General features: G+C 50.7%; 1 protein-coding gene across 3 annotated transcripts; it reads right to left on the minus strand.

Annotated features, from left to right (window-relative positions):
- Window positions 1-958: 958 nt before the first annotated feature.
- LOC122207199 lies at window positions 959-24,175 on the minus strand. 3 transcript variants are annotated; one of them, XM_042917082.1, is made up of 5 exons: window positions 23,962-24,175; window positions 15,462-15,631; window positions 6,171-6,298; window positions 3,383-3,529; window positions 959-1,209 (listed from the first exon to the last, which is right to left on the minus strand). In XM_042917082.1, the coding sequence occupies exons 1-5, from the start codon at window positions 24,027-24,029 to the stop codon at window positions 979-981; spliced, it is 744 nt and encodes a 247-aa protein (XP_042773016.1). In that variant the 5' UTR covers window positions 24,030-24,175; the 3' UTR covers window positions 959-978. The 3 variants fall into 3 exon arrangements, with proteins under 3 accessions (XP_042773016.1, XP_042773015.1, XP_042773017.1); XM_042917081.1 differs by having other exon boundaries at window positions 3,383-3,556; XM_042917083.1 differs by lacking the exon at window positions 959-1,209 and adding an exon at window positions 2,854-3,280 and having other exon boundaries at window positions 3,383-3,556.
- Between the last annotated feature and the right edge of the window lie 777 nt (window positions 24,176-24,952).

Below are 24,952 nucleotides of genomic sequence, written 5' to 3' on the forward strand. Positions count from 1 at the left end.
TCCCCACTGTCAGCACAGAGCCCGCCGCAGGGCCCGAACTTGCCAACTGTGAGATCTTGACCCGAGCAGAGATCAAGAGTCTGAGGCTCAACCGACTGAGCCACCCAGCCCCTCCAAGCACACATTACTTTTAAAATCAAAGGAAAGTGAAAGCTACTTAAGGTGGGGGAAGCTTCTTAGAGGAGCAACCTTAGGGTGGATGCTTACAAATTACATGACAGGTTTCCACTCGGCACAAATAGAAGTTTCTCACTGTAATGGTCTGATCTGCAAACCAGTGAGTGTGCACTGTGGCCGACATTGATTGCTTCCCCATCGGCCATCTTCTTACCTTCCATTTCTGATGGTAGAACTTGCGTCCTAGTAAACACCCGATACGTCCTTACCAGCTTCCCTTGTGGTTATGACATGGGCAAGCCACACCATCCTGGCCAAGGAGAATTGCTGAAAAATATGCTAAGTGGCTCCCAGGAGAGGTTGTGTATGTGTGTGTGTGTGTGTGTGTGTGTGTGTGTGTGTGTACACGTTTGCATGCATTTGTCGCATGAGGAGAAATGTCAGCCTTCCAGGGTTTGACGTGGTCATGTGTGGATGTGGTGTTTGGTGCAGTGGCAACCATTTTCTCACCATGAGGAGTGAACCCCAAGGTTGCCATCCAACACTCTGTGATGGTAGACCAGGAGGACAGAAAGGGTGGGGTCCTTGATTCACTGAACTCTAACCATCCCTTCTCTGCATCTTTAGACTTCTGGAGAATCATGTACCTACTAAGGATTCATTTCTAGTTCAGTATCGCAGCTCCTAACGGTTTCATCCTCTCTAAAATATTCCCACAGAGGCCTGTTGGTGGCATTCCTCAAATTATCTAAATGTTAAGTCGGGCCTGACAACGTCTCCGCGTTCCTGAGTCGCTGGGCTCTATCTGTCTCAATGCAAAGCCTTGCAGCAAGGGGCCAGATCGCAGTTTTAAAATTTTTATTATTTCGTGTCATTAGATTTTGTTGCTTTAACTATTGGGGGGAATAAAGGCATTCTAATGTGACTCGCTGCCTTCTCTTTCGCGGGGTTGTTGTCATCCTTTCTGGCGCCCTGCTCCGTGGAGGACAGGGATAGAGCGTGGCGATTCCCATCCGCGGGGCGTGGAATGCCCATTCTCTGCACGTGCGGATTCGTGGGCAGGTCTTGGGGGAACGACACTGTTCGCATCTCCTAGGCGGCAGAGAATAAAGGCAATGAAATAGAGTGTGGGGCTGGGGAGCCCTGGCTCCAGTGCACGGGTTCGTATCCCGGCTCTGCCCTGACCGCTGACAGCCTTGGGCAAGTTGCTTACCACATCTCATCTTTTCTTGCTTCGTGGGTATCGTGAGGGTGATGTTAACATGGTAGAGGTCATGAAGGTTAAGGATTGGAGGTAAGGTCTTTAGTGATGAGGGAGCATGAGGGTCAAACACAGGCTGCCCCCCACATGCCCCGCAAGTAGAATATGTGTGATATTCCTTGGACACACTCTCAGCTACCCAAGAGCAAAGGAAAGGCGTTTAAGTGCGTGCCATGGTCATGTGGGAAACTAAGGCAAGAAAAACTTAAATTCCCTTACTCCCTGCAGCCCGTTGACAAGCCCTTGAAACCAGCAGAATGACCTCCCTCTAGGAGCTCAGCTGCCTGGATAATGGCACTTCGCTGGGGGCAAAAGAGAACCTTAGCTTCACGTTAGCCCAACCTTGAGGCCCCTGTAAGTCTATTTCCTTTATCTCAACTGCCCCCAGATACATGCTGGCAACCAGACTCCAGGCTTATGGCCCCCTGATCTACATCTCAAGGGTCTCATGACTGGGGTTGTATTAAACGGTGGCGTTTCCCTAGCAACAGCTAGCCCCTCAAGGTCCTGGAAAGGTGTCTTCCAAAATCCCTTAGGGACTCCCTCTATCCCTGACCCCCTGCCAACCTGAGGGTATATAACGACGAGTTACCCGTCGGGACCCCAGGGCAGCTCTTGCTACCCCCGTGCTTTAATAAAATCACCTTTTTGCACCAAAGACGTCTTCGAGAATTCCTTCTTGGCCATTGGCTCCAGACCCCATGAGCCCCCCCATCACCCAAAACGCCACCTTTTAGCACCACACCTGGTGCGCGATGTGGGCTCGACACATTGGTGCTGCCGCTCCCAATTCACGCCAGCGAGCTTCTGGTTTAAGGGGTTTGGGGCAAAAACCTGGGCGTTAGCATGGCTAATCACCCAGGTGATTCTGAAGCTCAGAAAAGGGTTGAGAGCTACTGGGGAGAAGAAAGGCCCAGAGCTGGGGTGTAAGGCGCACTACTGAGCTGTGCTGGGCTACAGGTGGCCTTGCCATACTGGCTCCCTCCAGACACAGGGCTGACGTGAACAAGGTTGGGAAGGAGTGCCCCAGAAAGGTGGTGAACAGAGAATTTGTTAAGGAAGGAAACGCCAAGGCCCCACCCAAACCCTCTGAATGGAAATCACTGTAAGCCTGGAAGTCTGCATTTTTTTATTAAAAAAATTTTTTTTTAATGTTTACTTATTTTTGAGAGACAGAGAGAGACACAGCATGAGCAGGGAAGGGGCACAGAGAGAGGGAGGCGCAGAATCTGAAGCAGGCTGCAGGCTCCAGGCTCCGAGCCAACGGCACAGAGCCCCACGCGGGGCTCGAACCCGCGAAGTGTGAGGTCATGACCTGAGCCGGAGTCGGACGCTTAACCGACTGAGCCACCCGGGTGCCCGCTGGAAGTCTGCATTTTAATCAGGCTTCCCACGTGATTCATATGCACACTCAAATTTTAGGATCATAAGAAACTATGTCTAGAAAGTATCACAAAGACAGCACAGTAATGGTTTTAAGGAAATGCATTTGGCGATGGTCCCACTCAAAGTGACTGGAGTCTGGAGGGTCACAGGTGAGGAAGGGGAACGGGAGCCAGAACCTTCTTCCTTTATCACAGAAACTTCCCTTTCCCAGAGCCCTCTCTCTCCTCTTATTTCAGAACACCACACCTATAACCACTTGCCTTCGGAACTTCCCCAAACCTCAGGTTACCGACCTTTAGGTAGGCTACAGTTCATCTCTTGTGGTAGATAGGATCACTGCTCTCAGTTCTTTACTCCCTCCTACCCTGCGAACTTGCGATCAACAGAAGAGGAACGAGCCACTTTCTCTGCAGGCCAGCAGGTAAGAAACATAGACGGTCGCGATGGTAAAAGCCGGCAAATTTTAGAGTAGTTTGTTACGCGGCATTTTTGCGGCCGCCGCTGACTAACGCATTTCTTAAAAAAGACAAAGAATTGGGGGTTGTCGCCGTTCTCCCTAAAAGACTTAAAAAGCAAAACCAAAAAACGAAAAGCTTTTCCAAGGAGAAGGGGGCTCACCGTGGTGGCGAGGGCCTGGAAGGGGCTGAAGATCTGCCCAAGCTGGTAGCGTTTGTGCACGTTGACGTCCCCAAAGCGGCTGCGGCGCTCCTTCCGACCGGCCAGTCTCTTCTCTGCCTTCGTGTCCACAGAGTGCCAGAAGGGGCCCTGCGGGGGCACACAGGCCACAGGCACCTGCAGTGAGGGGCCGAGGTAACATGTGGTTACCAAGCACCCTGGGCTCGCGCCGAGACAAAGAATACTTTTTAAAACAGGCAGCTCTTGTCCCTGCCTCTGGCTTATCCGTTGGACTTCCATTTACCTTTCTTGATTTTCCGTGGCCTCGGGAGGCGGATAAAAGGGCCCTCCCTTCCCTTTGTTGCTGGGAGTCTGGCACATTCGAGTGAGGTCGGGGCACTGAGCTCTCCTTAGGAGCTTGCCACTCACTGTAGGACCTTGACTCCCCACCCACCTGGAAGGCCATGACTTTACAAGGTCCCTTTCCAGCCTCGAAGGGGCCTGGTGGCTATGAGACTGGAGAGTCAAGCTGGCTACCGGTTGAAGGCCATCCTTCCTGGAGGCAACAGGCAGGAGGCAGAGTGTGGTGTGGGCCGGAGGGTCCTGTCTCGTGATTCTAATCTCGCTCCTGTCAGAAACCGAGGCGCAAAGGAGCCCTGTCTGCATTCCGCTGGGAGAGACACCGCCATGGGTGCACGGTGGGTTTCCCAAGCCTGAGTTCCCTTCTGTGCGCCCTCTGCCCGGACCCAGCCCTCTCTCGGGGGCTGCCCTGCTGGGTGCCCACAGCTGTGGCCGTGCCAGCCCTGCCTTCTGACCGCCGTGACGCCCACTCTCACTTGGTCTCCTGGGTTCCCCACCCTCCCCCCATTCCCTCTCCTGCCCTCCCTCCTCGTACTGACCACCGAGCGTCACATTCCACCTGCATGTCCGTTTCTCCGAGGAGCGGGTACCTCCTCAGCCTAGATTCTGATTGCAGGCCCCCCCCTCCAGGCACGCCCTGCCCTCCCTGTTTGCAGAGGAGGCTCAGCAAAGTTTTAGATGGGGTGGCCAGTGAAGGCCTTGCTGAGGTGAGGCTTGAACAAAGACATCTGAGGTGAGGGAGGAACAGAGCAGTCTAGGCAGCGGGCATAGCAAGTGCAAAGGCCCTGTGGCAGGACTGTGGCTACCATTGTGGCAGGGGCCACAAGGAGGCTCAGGTAGCTGAAGTGGTGTGGCAGGGCGACTCTATCTGCATCACGATTTCTTTCACACCCCCCAGAGGCAGGGACGTGGTCGGCCGCCCGGCAGCAGATGGGTTCCGGCCGCGGATGGCCGAGGGTGCCCTCCTTTCTGGCCGGCAACACCTGCGAGGGTGGGGGTTGCCGAGGAGTGGGCGGCTGGACAGGCCGCAGGAACCTCATCCCAATTAGGGGCTTCGGCCATTTCCTGCCTCCCACACAGCAGGAAACAAAGATGCGTGTTGTTTTATTTCTTCCAGCCCTGACCGTAAGGAGCCAGAAGAACGCGGCCATAGCAGCTCTGGAGGCGGGCAGAGGAACCCCTAGGGATTCCGGAAATCAAACATCCCGCTTCCCGGATGGGGAAACTGAGACCCCCGCCGGGTGAGAGGACTTTCCTGAGGGCCTTCTGTTACCTTCTCGAGCATAAAGCCACTGCGTAGCTTCAGGGGGGTGACTCTGCTCTAAGGGAGTCCACGTTGAAGGACGATGGCTTGAAACCCCTGGAGCTTAGAAGGAGCCGGGCCACCCCGAGTCCTCGGGACTGGGCCAGAACCTCCGGACGGCAGAGCGCATCTCCTCTGCGCCATGCGAGGCCTCCAGCCCGGCCTCTTCGAGCTCTTCTCCTGTCCCTGACTTGTCACGTTGCTTTCCTTTGGGAGAGCCAGCATCACCGGCCTCATCATCACGTCTATAATACAGTGGGCGTGTGCCTCCTTTTCCGCCTGGGTGTCTGTCCCCCCCCCCCCTCCTGTCCTGCCTTCCCACCCACCCCCACTTACCCCCATCCATCTCTCAGGGCCCCGATTTTGGCTGCCAGTGCAGTGCACCTCCACCAGAGCTAAGTCCTAACCCCTCAGCTGCGGTAAAGTCCTCCTCTGGGCTTTCCATACACGGAGCCCAAGGGTCTGTGTCCCCCACTTGACTTCCTGTGAGTGTCTCTCCCCTCGACCATGTCCCGGCTAGGCACTAAGATCCGTGAGAACAGGGCCTCTGTTTCATCCGTCCACACGGATGGTCCATCTACATGACGACGTGTCTGCAGTAAGTGTGTGACAGAAGTTTGTCACGTGAGCAAGCAGTTACCTTTGGGAGAAGGCCATTCCCGGGTTTTGAGACAACAGGGGTAGGTGGCCCCCAAACCTCTCAAACACATCTCACTCACAGAGCAAAACGAACCCATTAGCCACAAGGTAAGGTGTTGAAGACTCACATCTTCCACGGTGGGGGTGTGGTAGAAATTCGGGGCCGGGAGGAGGAACAGAGGTGCCCTGGGGTGGAAAAGACCACTCGGAGCATTGGAAAACTGTCCGATTGGGAGGGTTGCCTGTTTTGTCTCTTTGGGGAACCCTGATGAGGTCATGATAACGTTATGACCTGTGTTTCTCTCCCTGCACTGGTCTTGCATGGTGGCAGAGGTGAGGGGGGGTGGGAGGGAGACGGCAGGGCACAGAAACCACTTCCTCCTGTCTTTGTCAGGACCTTGTTGGCTCAACCCACCCCTGCGTGGGGCATTCTCTCACTTCCCAGGGTGCAAAGGATAAGGAAAAGGGGGGGACCCTTGGAAGACTCACGTCAGGTATCCGTAAGCTCTTTGCCATCAGAGGAGTCAAGTCCCAGCTTCGCCCCACAGCTTTGGTGGTGCTCAGACTTGAGATTAACGGTGGATAAACGGGTCCCAGCGGGATCGGCAGCTTCCAGTCTGTTCCAAGGAGGAGAGGAGAGAAATGCCGTGCTGTAGGATCCGTGCGCAGTGCTGGCCCCTTCCCCGCCTCCACCAGGGTTAATGTCTCTGTGTTTGACCCTGACCCATAGATTAACAAGGAAGGTTCTCGCCGCAGAGAAGGAAGCAGACCCTCAACCCAGGAGCCAAGAAGGAAAGTGCTCTTGTTTTGGGAGACTCATCGAACCTATACGATACTCTGATTTGCTTTCTGGAATGTGATCGGCATGGTGGGCAATTCTCTGTGCTTGGTGCATCCCTGGCAAGTTGTTTTGCGGCTGCCACATGAGTCGAGTTAATTACTGCCCTGGGGGTTTAACTGAGTAGAGAAGAGCATCCTGGGCTCCCAAGATGGTCATTTAATTAGGTTAATTAAAGACTGAATTATGTGACCCTCTCACTTTTTTGTATTTGTGCAGAATTATTTTTTACATACTAGTGTAGAAGTCGGCAAACTTTCTCTGGAAGGGCCAGAGAGTAATTATGTTAGGCTTTGAGGTCCATGTGATCTCTGTTGAAACGACACAACGTGGCTGTTGCTGCACAAAAGTAGCCAGGGGGGCCTGGGTGGCTCTGTCGGTTAAGCGTCTGACTCTTGGTTTCGGCTCAGGTCATGATCTCACAGTTCGTGAGTTTGAGTCCCGCATGGGGCTCTGCGCTGACAGTGTGAAACTTGCTTGGGATTCTCTCTCTCTCTCTCTCCCTGCCGCTCAAAATAAAGAAGTAAACTTAAAAAAAAAGTAGCCATAGGTAACAAGTTAACAAGTAGATGTGGCTGTAGCTCAATAAAACTTTATTGATGGGCAACAAACTTACCTTTCAGATCATTTTCATGCATCACAAAATATTATGCCTCTGATTTCTTTTTTTCAACCATTTAAAAATGGCAAAACCATTCTTAGTTTGCCAGTCACACGAGACAGATGGCAGGACAAATTTGGCCTAATGGGCTGTCGTTTGCCAACCCCTCCATTAGCGGATGCTTCAATACACCCCCTCTTGCAAGGAGACAATTTCCTAAGGCAAGCACTGATTTCCAAAATAGAAATGAGTGTTCTGGAGTTTTCTCAGCGATTTCAAAATCCCAATGCAAGATAGACATCTGGCCCGTGACCAAGCCTTCAGCAAACCGAGCCTGGGCTGGCTGGCCTAACTCAGTGACAAAATCTAGGGTTCCCAGGGTCTTCGACGTCATCCAGTTCATACTCTAGCCCTTATGTGTGGGCTCCCAAGTCCTAGAGTAAGCAATCTCATCATCCTGACCCTTAATCACTAATTTTCGCACTGGCAGCTTTGAGGCACCGGGAGGCAATTCGGCCTCCATCTAATCTAATCTCACTTCCTGATGTTGGACAGAGATGTTTATTCCCCCCCACGCATGCGCCAGAGGCATAAATAATGGCCAGACTCCATCTCTAGGTTGCCGAGCCAGCCATGGTCTTAGGGTCATTTCCCTTTCTCTAGAGTTTAGGAGCTGAGGTTGTGGACAGCCAGGGTGGGAGGCTTGGGTCTGGGTGGTATCTTCTCGTGTGGTTCCTGAAAGCTTTTAGCAGCAGCCCAGGATGGTCTCACTCTTCCAACAGAATTTAAAAATAGAGAAGGAAGCAAGCTTGACATAGCCATTTCCCCAGGATGCCAGAGTAGGTATAAAGAAATAACTCCGAATGATTCTTTCTGGGTTCCATGATACTTAATCCTTAAGACCACAGCAAGGTTGTGATATTTGAACACCTTTCATGGTGGAAGGAGGCTGGGGGGGGGGGGGGGGGGGGGGAGGCGGTTAGCCTAGCCCAGCCCAGGATCTTGCACATAGTAAGCTTTCAATGAGTGTTTATAAGGGGGAAGAGGTTTTGAAGGCCATGGATGCCAGCTGACCTCCCTCTCAGGTCTCTGTAGGAGCATATGTTATTCTGGTTGGGGGAGGGGGGGGCGTAGGGAACGTTTCCCTCTAGACCCAGGCAAACCACAGCCAGTCCCGATTTTCCAACCCCAGGCTGCCACGGGCTCAGTGTTATCTCAAACGAGGAACCCAGCTTCCCTGGGCTTTGCCAAAGCCTCCCCAGTCCTTAAGTGTCTGCTTTCTGCCGCATTGGCAATCAGTCCTGCTGGAAGCAGGGACGGCTCAGCAGGTAGAAGGAGCCAGCCCCGACCCGGCTCGGGATGCGTTCCCGGGGTTCTGGAGCATGCCCCTTTGTATGGGAGAGAAACCCTGGAGGGTTACAAGTGATGGGAAAAGAGGAAGCTGGGGCTTCAGGTCGCTCTTCTTTTCTTATGGAATAATTATGACATTTTGGCAGTTTTTACATTCCTCTCCTTGATGATAATTACTTGGGGGTGGGGGTGGGAAAGAATGGCTGCCAGGGGGGTGGAAGGGAAGTCAGAAAGAGGCTGCTCTCTGCAGGGATCAGACCCTGGAGAGAGATACGCATAGTCTTAGAAGACTGAGAAGGCTTTTAAAAAGATTATTTACAACAGAAAATCTACCTCCAGGCCCTCGATCCAGAAAGCACTTCTCGTCTGGTACAAGAAGGGTGTCTTTGCCTCTTGGCATTAGACTCTCAGCTCCGGAAGGCAGACTTTGGTCTTTGAAGTCCCAGCACCCCGCCTGAAGCTGGGCATATAGTAGGTGCTGCATATATGCAGGTGACAGAGCCAATAAGCACTGAACGAGCCTGAGGAAGACAAGCTGAGCACCTTTCTTGGCTCCGTGGGCAACTTATTCTGCGCTCATCACGACCCCAGATAGTCCCCACCCAGGGGTGGGCTGTCCGCTAAAAGGAACAGCAGCCGGGACCTGGGAGAGCCCCTTGGAAAGGTGTGAAATGTGTTGAATTTCAATGTTTGCTACAAGTAAACGGGAAAATGCTTTATCGCTGCTCACATGTCTGGTTGTCTTGTCCTCGGTGGTTTCTCTTTAAGGGGAATTTGGCTTTCAGACCCTGGGAAGCTATCAGACTTGGGCTCCCACCGAAGTTCACATTCCTGGCGGTGTGTTGGGGTGTCCTGGGGGGCTTTAAAAAATTCCAAAGCAAGGGTGCACCCCAGGCCACATGCATCTGCGTTTTGGCAGGTGGGACCCCGGAAAAAGCCATCTAGGGGAGTCAGTCGTGTGCAGTCCAGGCTGAGAACTACTGAGGCACCAAACCAGTGGGGCGGGGGGGGGGGGGGGTTCTTAAGGGTAGAAATAATAATCCTTATGGATTATGGTATTCTACTGAAGTCAGCACTTTTTATCTTTGACAGTGGCTTCAATAAGTGAGCAAAACCCCTGAGTCTCTGTATCCAAAAGTCATTTAGTTGGATTTGAAAGCTTTTTTGCTGTTTGCCAGCTTTTGAACAGGGTTGGGGGGTGAGGGGAATATTAGAGAAACGCCACGATTGGTTTTTTTTTTTTTTTGGACCAAGGTCTACGTTAGTGTTTTCTGAATCCACAGCTCCTAACGTGCAGCCTGCCGTGTAATAGACACTCAGAAATGCTACGTGTAATAGATACTCAGAAATGCTAGAGTAATTATAGCAGCTGCGGCTTATAGGATGCTTCCTGTTACATTCGCCATCTCATTACACCTTCAAAGCGACCATATAAGATAGGTCATATTCGTGTCTTCATTTTATAGGGTGTGGTCCCGAGATTCTGCCGCCTATTATGTATGCCCTGTAGCGTCCCCTCCCCTAGAGTGTGCACAGGACCTGTGAATATGAAGAGATACAGTTCGTCATTACGTCCCATTGTGGCCAAGATGGAGGGATCTTTGCAGATGGAATTAGGTCCCCAATCAGTGGAGTAGATATGAATGAGAAAGGAATTTCTCTTGGGTGGGCCTGGCCTAATCAGGTGAGCCCTTTAAAAGAAGTTCAGGGGACTTGAGACTCAAGTCACGCTGACCGTACGGAAGCTAGCCACCCTGATTTCTAAAGCTGCCAGCAAATGGGCTCAGGCAACGAACGGGCCTCAGATAAGACCCCACGCAGAGGACCCAGCTAAGCCGGGCATTGTTTTAAGCTGCTAAATGTGTGGTAATTTGTTACACGGCACCAGAAAACGTACACACCAGTGAAGGAATAATAGTGCAGAGAAGTCACAGGACTTGGCCAAGGTCACACGTTAGGAACAGTGGAGCCTCCAGGGGAACCCCGCCATTTCTGACCCCTGGCTGTTTACCCGTGACATTGCCATCAGTTTGCGAAATAAGGTTCATCTCCATGAGCTCACTGATTTTCTGTGAACTATAAATGGGACAAAACCTAGGCGGACACCGACGCCTGCTGCTTTGTGAAACAAAGTGCAGTCAGAAGTGACAGGTATTTGCCTATGCCACGTAGGGTTTTTGCACATGGTAGGGATCAGGGCCACGGGCACGGAAAGGGTGTCTTTTCGGACTCGCACTCCAAGCCATCCCCACAAGTAGACACATTTGTAAGTCATGCGCAGGAGAAGGGATGATGAAAACTCTGTGAATCAGGACCGGGAGCACAAAAGCCAATTTACCGAACATCGAAGAGACCTCAAGAAAAAAACAAAAGACATGGCCGTGGTCACATGGTGATGCTCATCTGTTTTGCTCCCGTTGAGAGGGTGCAGACCTACTTTTCTGAGTTTAGACCATCATGATTATTAGAGTTTCCCTTCTTTAAAGAAAAGCTAGTCTTTACTTCTAGTAGTAATGCACATTTTAATCCAGCTTTTCCAGTGTGTGTGTGTGTGTGTGTGTGTGTGTGTGTGTGTGTGTAAAAGTCTGTTGGTGGAGAAGGGGTGTCTTGGAAAGTTACTGTGTTGGTCCAGTCAGCCAGAATGTATCTTTCTCTCTTCTCTTCACTAACATGTCCTCTTTCCACCTGGCTTGTGAATGTGATGCACAGAGGTGAGCAGCCATGTTGTGAACACGAGGATAAGGAGACGTAGATTATAAAAGGCTTGGGTCTCTGATGTCATCATGAAGTTCCCTACGGTCCCGCACTGCCTTCCTCTGGACATCTTGTCATGTGGGGGAAACACACTCCTCTGTTGGTGGAATTTTTTCTTTTTACCCCTTCAGGGCAAGTGCAATTCTGTTTGACATAAAAATCTAAAAAATAAAGCAAACTCCCCAAGCATTTGAAAAACACTTGGCCAGCTGTCCAGTGTCAACACATGCAAGGAATAATTCAGCATTTTTATTGTAATTTAAGAATCCTTTTCTGGAGTTGTAATCGGTGAGGGAGGGGGGACTCTGGGATGCCTCCTTCCTTCATTACTGAGTCATGGGAAGAATGCACAATGGATAATGGTGTGGGAGGGGGAATAGGGTGGTTGAAATAGAATTCAACCACAATAACGAATCACTCATGGGACCTGATGTGTTTAATTTGGTCTAAGGCACAGAGGACCCAAGAAGAAGTTGCTCTTTGTCTTTGAGTAACCCTTCACGGAGCATCTGTTTGGGGTCTAAAAAGTACGTTCAGGTTTGGGGTGAGATAGATGGGCCAAAGCCACTGAATATGCCAGTGAGGCTGTCGCCTGCACCAACAGGGACAGGGTCTAGAACAGGAAGGGGACAGACCCACTTTTCCCTTCCTGGTCCGATCACAGCCACATCACTGAATTTGGCTCAGGAGCATCCAGACTGCAGCTCATTCACAGAATGATGATGACGATGGTGCAAGAATTAAAACCCTGAAACTCTGTCGTTTGGGGCGTGGCCGAAGGAGGTGGGAGTACTTTGACTGAAGAACCCAATGGCAGGGGCGCCTGGGTGGCTCGGTCGGTTAAGCGTCCGACTTCAGCTCAGGTCACGATCTCACGGTCTGTGAGTTCGAGCCCTGCGTCAGGCTCTGGGTTGATGGCTCAGAGCCTGGAGCCTGCTTCCGATTCTGTGTCTCCCTCTCTCTCTGCCCCTCCCCCGTTCATGCTCTGTCTCTCTCTGTCTCAAAAATAAATAAACGTTAAGAAAAAAAATTAAAAAAAAAAAGAACCCAATGGCAGAACACGGCAGTAATCTTCACCTCTCTAAAAGACTGCCCAGCTGAAGAGTGACCAAACCCATCTCCCCTCCACACCACCCTGGCTCCAACGGTTGGACTTGGGACGAGCGATGAAAGCTTCCAGAAGGCAGTTCTGGATTTGGATTTGCTTTCAACGCTGACAGTCACAGCTGCCAACGACGGTCACGTCGCGGCTGGCATTTCGGACCGAACTGTTCCTTGCGGGGCTGCTGGGCCGGGGTCCCCGCATTCACACGTTTGCTCCTCTGCTCAGTGATGTCACTGACGAATTAAGAAGGAGTTCCTTAGTGTCTGTTACGTGTCAGGCTCTTAGCATTCAGACTACAACCTGGAAGGCCTCTCTACCTTGGTGCTTCTTGGGTGCTGTGAGCACCAAATCTCCCCAGATCTGCCCCACCTCCCCTGAGTGGAGGCGGGTCGTGGGCTAGGGCTGTGGTTCGGATTTCATACAACACATGGCATTCCGACTGGGGAGTGGCTGTAGATTCTTGGGATTCAGTCACCCCAGCTACTCTCTGCCCTGAGATTCCAAAAATTGCTGTGCAAACCACACATTTCCAAGGGAGCCCATTTCGCCCGTTTCTTAAACATTTATGAATCTCCCTCCCTCCCTCTCTCCCTTTGTCCCTCCCCCTCTGCCTCGCCCATGCGTGCGTGCACACACACTCCACTGTTGATCTTTATAGCCCACACCTATGGGTGTTTCCTGCCAGGATCCCTGGCCTGGCAGACCTCCTGTGGCTTTAGGACTACGGCCTGAAGCAGTGGAAGGTGGCCTCTCAGTCCCAGCTGGACACTCCTCAAGCAAGCGGGGCCATTCGGTTCAGGCCCCTTTTACTTCTTAAGGCGTCAGGCTTGCGCGATGTAGTGAGAGCAAATTGGCGGCTGTGCAGGACTGTCTGACGCTGGTGAAAGCATCTGTTGGAAAACTTGCTTTGTAATTTCCTGAGCCTTTTGGGGTCAGAAGTGGGTACAAACCCCCAGCCCGATTACTTTCAAGTGGGAAGAAAATCAGAAACAGAAGGGCTCACGTGGGTGCAGCCTGTGGATTCCGGACCTCAGGCTCCCAGGATAAATGTTTCCGAAGCTTCCAGAAGCACTCTTTTCTTAGGGAGCCAAAAAGCACTGGCATTCTCCCGAGGGAACCGATTTGGCCCAGACTGGACCGTAAGTGGGTGGGAGTGCGGCTCGATTCGCCCTCTGCCAACGCTGCTCTGGGAGGCTTGGAGACGAGCTGGAGTGCAGAACGAGGCCCCTTAATGCACTCGCTGCATTAGTGTCTTTGATTATCTCTATCGGTTTTGTTCACCGCGGTATTTTCAGCCCTGGAACAGAGCCCGCCTCAGAGCGGGAGCTCAACAGAGATTCAGGGAGCAAAAGAACGAATCCATTTTTGTCTCCTGTACACTCCCTGAAGTTCTTGTCACTTAGCTGACTTGGGATAAATGGCTGCTGTGTGAGACACTAAAGTCCAAAAGCAAAGGGGGCTCTGAGCCCTCAACAGACCCGGAAAGGAATAGAAATTGGGAAGGTGGGGAGTGTTCGGGAATGTGGAGGTGTCTGGAAAAGCCCTGGGCTTCTATGCCTGCCCTCAGCAAGCATCTGAGCTCAGAGATGGGAGGAGGCCAGGGGCTTCTCCCACACGCCTTTGAACTTGACAATTTCTTCTCAACTGGGCCTGCAATGAAGATTTTCAATTTGTTTGGCTTCCAGGCTGAGGCCTTTATCCCAAAATAAAGGGTCTCCTCTCTCTCTCCTACTTTTGCTATATCTCTTCTCTTTCCTTACCCTACAATTCTCCTTAATTGCTAGTTTCGGTCCTGGGGAGTAAGACCAACCTTTGCAAAAAAAAAAAAAAAAAGAAAAGAAAAGAAAAAAAAAGTAAAAATTTCCTTTCCAAGCTCTCTCTTATCTGGCTCAGCCATCACAGCTTTTCATTGGCCCCGAATGGGACTAAAACCAAGAAGACTTTTAGGCAAGCGAAACTATGATTTTCAAAAAAAAAAAAAAAGAGCCAAGTCTGCATAACTAGAACCTTTTCTGATTCCGCGTGGATAGGTCTCTGGAGGTAATTAGGAGAATTTATGTATCCCCTTCTGGCAACAGTAATTTGTCACTCTGTTGAGCTCGTGGAGTGAGTGATAGCTCTGTGTTAATGATCAGAAAAGGTCGCATCTTCCACTAAGATGATGATGAGGCTTAAAGATAACTTTTCACCTTAAAAACACCCCCTTGCTTTTCCGTCCCCTGTCAGTGAGGCACGCTTAGCAGAAATGCCATGAGGATGCATTTGCAAGAGGTTTGACTTCTTTAGCTTGACAGAGAGTCGTGGAAGGAAAGATGACCCACCCCTGTGCCTTCCCCAGCTCCCTGGGCACAGACAGTGCGGGCTGCTCTGTCTATTTAACTCAAGGTTGGTAAATTAGAGCTGGAGAGCCACAGGCAAGGACACATCACTCCTTGGGTAATAGATAGGTGAGGCAGGGGAGAAGGGACAGAGAGGGGGAAGACAAAGAATTTGCCAAAGGAGAAGGCAAGGGACACGTGCTTCCTGACGGCGTAGCTGCTGTTCCGCGCGTGGATCAGTACCGTGGCCACTGCCTCCTGCTCTGAAGACGCCTACCACTGACACTAGGTGATTCGTTCCTCATACGACCGCAGTGGCCAGTGTCCGGGGCTCAGGACTGTGCTTTGCTGGGCTTAGAAGCAGCCCAACTCGGCAGAAGTAAAGGCAATGGTCGAATGGGAAAAGGGTTGCGGTCCCTTGGCCAGAGAGCAAAGGCCATCCTTGGCCGTCCCCCGGGGACGCTGTGCTCTGTGTTTCCTCCCAAGTAGCATAGCGGATCCTGTCGCAGAGAAGATGAGGTTGACCCTGGGACCCACAACACGGGATGCGGCCACCCAGCTGATAGGCACACACGGCCTTTAATTCCAATCGCTGCAACCCCTTCGGCCCCAGATAACACCAAAGTGTGCCAATTAGAGCCTTCAAGTCAGAAGTTCGGTCCTATTCGTGACAGCAGTTCTGCAGACTCTGTTTCCTACCCCAGCAGCCCTACCCTTGCGTGAGAGGCCCCGGCTCCAGGACCCCACCGTATAAACCCGAAGGGTGTCTGCAAAATGCATGGGGACCGGGTCGGTAGCCCCGGGCCGGCCTTACCCTTGGCGTCTTTCCGCGGTTCTGTTTTGCCGAGAGGCGGGCCTTCCCTGGTAGCCTCGTCATCGGCTGTGTCCTTAGCGATCTGGACACCTTCCCCCCTCGGCCGCGTCTGCCAATCAGGCAAGGGCTGGTGTGCAGGCAGGTCCTCCTCCTTCCTCTCGTGGGGGACTCTAAATGTAGAAAAAAAGAGAAAAACCCACCATCAGGTGTGAGGTTCTGGGTGACGCGGCCCCCAGATGGGTGGCCGAGCGTGTGGTTGTCAGAGGAAGTGGCTGAACCCGAACTTCTGATGTGATGAAAACTCATTTAATCCGGGAAGAAAAGAAATTGACTCTGTTGGCTTATCGTTGCGTATTTGCTTTAGAGCAGTAATGAGGGTAGGGTGGGAATACCCCCCCAAGCAGTGGAACGATCGGAGAACAGGTGTTATGCTTCCAGGGATGCCGCTGAAGAATTACACACACACACACACACACACACACACACACACACACGTATTACAAAGAAAACGGTTCTTACAAGGATGAGACATGGGAGGTTGGGAAACATCCAGAACATCTGGTATTTTTTTAATATCAAGCAATATTCTTTTTTTTTTAATTTTAAAAAAATGCTTATTTATTTTTGAGACAGAGAGACAGAGTGCGAGCAGGGGAAGGGGCAGAGGGAGAGGGAGACGCAGAATCCGAAGCAGGCTCCAGGCTCCCAGCTGTCAGCGCAGAGCCCGACGCGGGGCTCGAACTTACGAACCGGGAGATCGTGACCTGAGCCGAAATCAGACACTCGACCGACTGAGCCACCCAGGGGCCCCGATATTCTTTTTTGTGATAATTTAAAAAATTTGAGTATAGCTGACACACGATGTGACCTCGGTTTCAGAAGTACAACGTAGTGATTCGACTTCTCTGTATCACAATTGTAGCTACCATCTGTCACCAGAGCAATTTCCTCTTTAGGGGGTACAATGAATATGCTGCACATCAAACTGCGTTTCCTGTTTCTTCCCCCCACCCCCACTTCCCATGATATCAATTTTTTGTATTTGGGGAAATAGGAAACAGTTGTTGATTTTCAAGCATCCAAGTGCCCCCCACTGGACAAGACCCACAAGGTCCTTCCTGATCTGACCCTGTTCCCTTCTCCATTTTCTGTTTCACCTCCTGCCCCCCCCCCCACCACCCCCAACCTCCCACCCAGTGCACTTTCACCAGGTGAGCCATCCCAGTGCCCTGGAAATGCTTCTGGCTCTCGGGCCTCTGTGATGGGCTTGTCTCTCCTCCTCTGTCTGGAATGTAACACTTCCCCTCTTTCCTTTCCTCGTGCTCCCCTCCTCCCAGGGAACGCCTACTCATGACTTCCTCTATGGGGCTGTCCGTGACAACCCCCCCCCCGCCAGTTCTCAACCTTAGATGTAGACCTGCCCTCCCTCTGGTCCCTGGCATCTTTGAAGTATCTCCATGTTAATAATGACCAGTTGCACAATAAATGGTCTGTTTTCACACCTACTTCCGCTGTTCAATTTCATGTTCTATGAGGTCATAGACTCTACCTTGCACACGGACGGCTCCCCAGCACGTAGTGCAGATCTAGCAAGAGGCAGATCCTCAGTGTCTGTTGGTTGGGTGCCTGGATGGATGGAGGGTGGGTAGGTGACAAAGCACTGGGTAAAGGTAGAGAAGGACAAAAGACAGTAGACCCAAAATATGAGTCGTGTGGAAGGGAACGTCAGGGTGGGAGGGGCGTGTATAATCAAGCTCAGATCCGCAGTGACAACCAGGGTCAGAGTTAGGAGCAGAAAGTCAAGGGCGGTGCTTCTGTACCCATGAGGGTCCCAGCCGAGCCTCGTCAGGAATGTGCCCCTCCAGGAAGGGCTCGGAAAGCAGAGCACGATTTTTGCTTTGGCATGCTGTGGTTAGCGCTACGTGGCAGCATCTCGGGTGGGTTTCATTTTTTTCCCCGAAAGCCAAAATAATTTAATCTGAAAGCCAGCCTGCTGGAGGTGATAATTAGAAGACAAGGGTTACAGAAATAGAAATAACAGTGTCTACACTTGGAGCCTCATGTTAGCGCCTGTCATTGAGCTAGCCTCGCTGATACTGGACAGAAACCTAAACATTTTTCCGTGCCATCCACGTTTTAAAAAGGTGCGTCATTTTTCCCTCATGAGTCTCAACTTGGCTCCTGGCATTGTAGTTCCTGAGGCTTCCAATCACTGAGGACGGTTCCCTTGCTGCTCTCCAAAGATCTAAGCTGTTCGTCTGCTGCCTAGTTGCAAATAGCTGGGCAGTTTTGCAGGAAAACCAAATTCTTAAGCTGAAAAGAACATCTGCTCTGTGTCTGATCACTAGATACCTCCAGCTTTTCTAGCAAGTTGTAACATGTGTACTGACAACCCTCAGGCATATTTTGGCACATTAAGGAAATCTACACTCAATAAATATGTTATTAGACGTGTGTCTCCAGTGCCCTATTCAAGGACCCTCACGTGCTTCACTCACTCTGAGATGCTTGTTTATAAAGTTGTAGCCGTGCCCTTACCAGGTAGATATGCAAACGAGAGCGGGTCCACAGGACTCAATTAAGCCTTGTCTTGTCCTCGGTGACTGCGGGGGGAGCTGGGGATGTCCTCCATAACAGCACTTTCTGGCACTTAAAAAACATGCTCACAAAATGTCGAAGAGAAGAGAATACTTTTTAAAGGGCCCCACGTCAAGGAACCAGTGACCAGATCTCCATCTGTTTCATATCAAATGTGTTTATTATCTTTGCATCTCATTCCACAGCTCTGCATAGTCGGTTAGCAAATATCTTTTGGGATCTTAACTTATGCTTAAGAACATGTTTTTATAAGTGTAACTGGATGTTTGCTCTCACACAGAGACGGTGGTATCTCTTTCTTCACTTTGACTCTGTGCTTTATCGAAATCGTGGGAGAGTGCCCGTGGGCTCCATTCATTCAACACTCAGGGGTTTTTTTTTGTTGTTTGTTTGTTTTTTGGGTCCCCCACCCCCCCCCCAACGATGTCCCAAACTCTACCTTAGAAGTTGAGCGGAAACAAGATAGTAAGTAAATATATAAGTGAAGTAATTGTGGGTTGTGAAAGGTGCCAGAAGGGAAATAAACAAGGGAGCCAGTAACTGTCAAGGACAACCCTTTGGACTGGGTGGTCCAAAAAAGGCTCTTTGGGCAAAAGAATTAGGAGCCGAGACCTGAAGGGAAGAACAAGCTGTTCAAAGAGAAATTAGGCGATGGGCACCCGGGCAGAGGAAATGGTAACTGTAAAGGCTTTGAAACAGTCCAGGACTTGGCCTATTTGAGGAAGAGAAAGCAAGCCAGCATGGCTGGAGAGGACAGAGAGAGGGAAAGTGGCATGAAATGCAGCTGGAGAGAGTCCAGAGTCGGTCAGGCAAAGCCCCGTGGGAAATGTTCAGGGTTTCAGATTTTATTCCAGAAGCAACCAGAAAGCCAGGAGAAAATGCCATGCATGGATCTGCATTTCGTGAGGATTAGGCTGGCTAATCTGTGCAGAAGAGTGGGGAGAGAGGGGAAGGGGAGGGGTGAGGCTGGAAGGGAGATGGCTGCATCAGCTGAGGTGAGAGGTGTGTCGTGGGAGGTGGGGAGAGGAGGGTGGGATGGAGAGGTTTGGGGGGTGGGCTTGACAAGCCCCCCTGGCTGGAGGGGACAAGGGACAGGAAGACCCAGAGACCCGCTGGTGATCTGACCCGAGCGACAGGGGGGTGCCAGTGTTTCTTACAGGGAAGGGGCGGTCTCAGGGGAGAAATGGCTGCTTTGTGGAAAGGTGGGGGCTGGAAATCCATTGTGAAAGTGCGAACCGGGAGACCTGTCTCTCAGCTCTGGGTAGAAACGAAGAAGCCTCTTGGCAGTAAATCTCTCGAAACGACAAAGTTTGGGGCGCCTGAGCCTGGGTGGCTCAGTTGGTTGAGCGTCCGACTCCTGGTTTCAGCTCACGTCATGATCTCATCGTGTGTGGGTTTGAGCCCCGGGTCAGGCTCTGCGCTGACAGCACTGAACCTGCTTGGGATTCTCGCTCTCTCCCTCTCTCTGCCCCTCCCCTGCTTGTGCTCTCTCTCTCTCTCTCTGTCTCAAAAATAAATAAATAACAACAACACCAAAAGAAAGGGTAAGGTTTATCATTTATCGTTATAACTTTAGAAGTAATGAGACATTTGGAAGAATGGGCAGTGGAGCTCGAGACAACTCAAGCTGGGGAGATGAGCGATGGCTCCAGAGTTGACAATAAATCCACCGAGTGGCGGGGTGCATGGAAATACGCAACCAGGAATCTTCTCCCCCGCAACTTCTCGTTGGATCAGACTTCATTTCTCTGCTGGACTAAAACTGCTAGGTGAGGAGTGGGTGAGGGGAGAACAAGAGCTGCTTGTGCTGAGAAGGGTGGCAGAAACATCCGGAAAGGAGGATGAGAATCATGACGTAGACGGAGAGAAGTACTCGGAGCTTGGAAGGCATGCCTAGGGGATGATACAATCTACGTATTTTAATAGTGTCCTTTGAGTTTCAGTGAGTGGAACTCCTTTTTAAAAAAGGTTTATTTATTTATTTTGATAGAGAGTGAGTGCGAGCAGGGGGAGGGACAGAGAGGGAGGGAGAGAGAGAATCCCAAGCAGGCTCTGCACGGTCCTTGCAGAGCCTGATGCGAGGCTTGAACTCACGAACCCCGGGAGATCGTGACCTGAGCTGAAATCAAGAGCTGGATGCTTAACCGACTGAGGCGACCCGGAACCCATTTTTTAATACAGCAACCCTACAAATGATTTTCTCTGAAAATCACGGATGAGAAAACATGAACCAAGGCATCTGTTAACATTTCTTCAGCTGCGTCTCTGTGTTCCTATTAATTTTCAGCAGATTCTGTTTGTTTTTCCACCAGCCTGCCTATTTCCGAGTACACGCAGTCCCACTCTTTACTTGGCTTATCTCCTTTTCTGTTTGCTTATCTCCTTTTCTTTTCTGGATGGTGCTTTTAAGAAGCACAATATTTGGATCATGGGGGAGCAGCCTGCAGTGCAAAAATGCATCGTCTGGAAGTTCTCACTGGCACCCGACTTGCAAGGATCGATTGTCCCTCTGGGTTTCTGGTTTGCGTATCTACAGTCTCCGAGCTGTGCAAGGGGAAAGTCTTTCACTTTGGATAGGAGAAGCCTAAGTTCTGGAGTTTGAGAGGCCTGAGTTGGTCCCTTAGTTCTGTTGCTTTCTATTTTGTGACTTCAGGCTTGTGACCTAATGCGTCCCAACCCAATGTTTTCACCTGTAAAATGGGTAGTGATATATGCAAGTTGCAGGGTTGTGGAGTTTAGGCGGCATGACTTAGGTGAACTTAGGTGAAGTTCTTATCGTGGTATGCGCTTCATGCTGGTAACCCCAAGCAGCCCATCATATCGTTATTGCTAAGCTTCCAACAAAATGGTCGTCGGTGTGATGGAAAACAAACACTGTGGGTGGCCCGTAAAGGCTGTTGACAGGCATTACAGTGGGAGCGGAGGGTGCCGGGGTGCTGGGTGGGGTTTCTCTGTCACCGTCCAACAGAGTCTGAAAACTGGAAGCCCTGTAGTGTGTTGAACTCATCCATCGGTGAACCTGGCTAACAAATTTGAACTGAACAATTCAACTTAAAAAAGGGAGACAGGGGCTCAGTCGGGTGAGGCGTCCGACGTCAGCTCAGGTCATGATCTCGTGGTTCATGAGCCCCCTATCAGGCTCCGTGCTGACAGCTTAGACCCTGGAGCCTGCTTTGATTCTGTCTCTTCCTCTCTCTGCCCCTCTCCCGCTCAAACTCTCTCTCTCTCTCTCTCAAAAATAGACAAACATTCGAAAACAAAAACAAAAATGAGAAATTTTGCCATGCAACGTGGATCACAAGCAGCTCTTGAGACATCAGAGCTGGTGACGTGGGATGCCCACCGGTCCGGACGGTGACTGTCAGCTCTGACTTGGAAGCAGCTGATGCTGAGATAGGGGGCGCCCTTTTCAGTTCCCAGTTGTGCCTTCTCAGCTCTCGGCCCCTCTTAGACACACTGGTCTTAGATCTTATATGGACTCTTGATTAGCTTGTATAACCTTGGACAAATTCTTTCACTCTTCTAGTCTCAGTTTTTCCCACCTGTAACATGGAGACGGTAATAATGCTTACCCCAGAAGGTCCTTTTTTTTTATTTTTAAGTTTATTTATCTACTGAGAGAGAGAGAGAGAGAGAGAGAATTCCAAGCATGCAGGGCTCGAGCTCATGAAATGTGAGCTCATGACCTGAGCCGAAATCACGAGTGGGATGCTCAGCAGACTGAGCCACCCAGGTGCCCACCAGAAGGTTCTTTTGAGTAGTACGTCCCATCGACGAAAAGTCTTTCCACAGTGCTTGGCATACAGAAAGCACTCAGGGCTAGCTATTGTTGTCATCAGAACGCTTTGAGAATTTGTGGGCTTCTAATGGAAACACACGCTTCGACGGACACTGACGGAAGTTAAACCGTGGGTAAGACAGACTTGTGTCACAGGGACATAGTATTTTTGAAAAATGCCATGGAGATTTCCTTTTGCATATACTCTTGTACTTTCTTTGCTCCCCACTCTCCTTTCAGGGATAAGCTTTGTGGGTAGATGTCCTCTGTTACTTCCACCCTCTACTTGTCCCCATCCTGGAGCTGGCTGACTGGGTTATATCAATGGACTCTCTTGCCTCTGGGGTCTAGGTAGGTTTGGCCAATGGGATGCTCCAGTTGGGGATCCAAAGAAGGAAGAAAGATGCTGGTACGTATTCCTCTGGCTGGCTCCTTCCCTAAGGGTTTCGCTTGACCTGCTAGGACCCTAACGGAACGGAACTGGTTCTCTCTCCACACTTTCTCCTTCAGGATGTCATAGGCCTTCCCTCGGGTCATCAGGCCTTGGGTCTAGGTAATGACTACACTGTTCCCCTATACCTCTCCCATACCTTTGCAACACCACTTTGATTTATTCTACGAGGTAAGTCACTGGTTGACATAGCTTCTGCTGTCTCGGAGAAAATTAGAATCCTTACAGCAGAAAGCGAAGAAAATGGAGTCATTTCTAGGGTCCTAATTTCAAGATGGCACTTTGCATCCACGGCAATGGAGAAATCAAGCTTCGTGAAGAAAGAAAAGAGTTTTCTGCATTTCTCGGGGTCTCCTTCAACATGGAAAGAGTGAGGCTAGATCAAAAGAAAGCCAAAGTGCGGAATGGCAGAGGAAAAGATTTATGGGCGATTTCCACCAGACAGGAAGAGGAAGTAGAAAACGTTGCTACAAGAGACAGGAGGGCAGTTCCGAGACGGTAGAACCTGGATGTGGTCCACAGCTTGGTCACTGAGAAGCGGCTGCCTCTTCCCCTCAAGCCTCCCCTTTCCCCAACCCACCAGGCGTAAGCAAAATTGGGGTGATGAGGTGTTAGGAACCCTCACAGAAAACCACAGATGGTTTGAGGGGCACTCAGCACATCTCGGCTCACCCCCTGCCCTGTGCTTTCCTGTTGTGCCTACCATGGTCCGCAGGTGGTAATACAGCCAGCGTAGAGGGGTCCCGGAGGCCCAGAGTTTCTGTCTGCCCTGCTGAGAGGACGTCAAGGAGTAAGAGTAGCTGTGTCCTGCCACCAGCCTGTGGTCAGAGCAAGGAAGAGAGAGGCGACAAAGCACCCGGACCTGGGGATCTGAGGGACCCCCAGGGACCCGAGGTGTCAGCAGCAGATGCCAGCTGGACACCCACAAAGGACAGTGAGATCTGCTACACGTACGGGAACACCAGCCCAGGACATCCAGGGACGAGACCAGCTGGTAGCTGAGAACACCAAGGACCCGACCGAAAGGGTGTGTCGGCTTCCCTCTGCACCCAGATACCATGTTGGAGGGAGGAGGAGCGGCCAGTGGCCCCTGGAGAGAAGGAAGAAACTGCCTTTGAAGTGGCAGAGTATTTCCCCAAATGAGGCTGAGTTTACCTCAAAGTGAAAGGGTTCAAACAGGAGTAGAATAAGTTACTCTCGACTGACAAACTTGTTTTCTCTCTGCCATCGAGGAGGAACGGGAGCTCCAGAGTAAGAGAGTGGGGATGACCCACAATGAGCTTCATTTTTTCACGCCTCTGAATGTGTCATGTACATTTTGATGCCCCGTCCTTGACTTCCTCAGGAGACTGACCCTTTACATGGGACCTTGGTGTCAGAGGTGCTGAGTCACGTGAGGGATGGTGAATGCATTTAATCTACTACAATTGACTTTTTCTTATTAAGTCATCTCAGTATAACAACATTCAAGGAAAATAATACAGAGAAATATCCATATCCCCTCTACCTTATGGTGAAGACGTTCACTTTTTTTTTTTTTATGGCTTCTTTATCCATGTTGTTAAAATATCGGCTAACAGATTGACCGAACCCCGCGTATAAGAAAGCCAGTGCTGTCGACAGCCAGAACTTGTCCCCGGTGACGTAAAGGAAGAGACAGGTGAGCTGGTTACCTGACATTGTCATATGGCGTCAAGCTTTTGCTTACTTGGGAGACCTTCCAACTAGTGAAGTGGGACATTCTTAGGATGCTGTCCAGAGTCAACAGTGTTGATAGAATTTCACACTTTATTTCCTGCTCCTTAGCCTTTGCCCTTGTACAAAATCCCAGGATTCATGGGCATCCCTCTCCATCCTTTCTCTGGCATCCTAGACCCCGATTCTGGGGCTCTGGCCTCCTTTGGAATGTTGACATTATGATGTTCATGTTAGAAGGTTGTGGGTGGAGTCCCCAAGCCTGTTTAAACAGGCTTCCGTCCTACAGAAGGGATTTTAGCTCTGCTTACCTCTGCATGTCTTCTCCCTTTTGTGTTCTAATGCACGTGCCATTTTAAGGAGGCGTTTTACTTGGGTTGGGGAGCGCGTTGTGAAGCAAAATACATCCCCCTGTTCTCATGGGTGTCTCCCTGATCGGGAAGCAGGTGCAGTTCTAAACAATTGCCTATTCATGTACTTCCATGGGCTTGGAACTCTAAAGAGACACAGATCTGCCCACATCCACGAGCAGGGGAGACGCCTATTTATTTCAGCAAGATGGCGGACCAGGGTTGATCTGGACGTGATATTATGGATTGGGAAGCTTGTTTGTGAGAGGTGAAAGCAGCTGATATTTTGAGATGTCATTCGGTTGTCTGTGTAAATACTCCCAAGGGTGTCTTCTCAGCAATCCCCACGGTTGGCAGAAAAGCCTCGGGTGATGACAGCTTTGGGGTCACTTGAGAAGTATTCAACACAGGATGATGCATCTGTGGGCTTTTCAACCATGAAGGAAAGGGGGCTTCTTCGATGAATCCCAGGGAATAAAATGGAGGAAATACCAGATCAAATCTAGACACAAGATCTGTGGACAAGTGGGTGCAATAAAGAAACTGTTTAAGACTTTATACTTTTCTCACTGACATCAGGCTTTTTGGTTCCCGACGCCTACCGTATCAGTATTCCTGG

Source organism: Panthera leo, chromosome E1 (genome assembly GCF_018350215.1).
Source record: "Panthera leo isolate Ple1 chromosome E1, P.leo_Ple1_pat1.1, whole genome shotgun sequence".
NCBI classification, from domain to species: Eukaryota; Metazoa; Chordata; class Mammalia; order Carnivora; family Felidae; genus Panthera; species Panthera leo.

What these genes read in the sequence shown, in the direction of transcription:
- LOC122207199 (XM_042917081.1), bottom strand. Translation starts at nt 24,029, where the DNA reads ATGTCCCACTTCACTAGTTGGAAGGTCTCCCAAGTAAGCAAAAGCTTG. An exon ending in ACCGCGGAAAGACGCCAAGG is followed by an intron (nt 6,299 to 15,461) that starts GTAAGGCCGGCC and finishes TCCTTGGAACAG; the next exon opens with ACTGGAAGCTGCCGATCCCG. An exon ending in TCCAGGCCCTCGCCACCACG is followed by an intron (nt 1,210 to 3,382) that starts GTGAGCCCCCTT and finishes TCTGCCGCCTAG; the next exon opens with GAGATGCGAACAGTGTCGTT.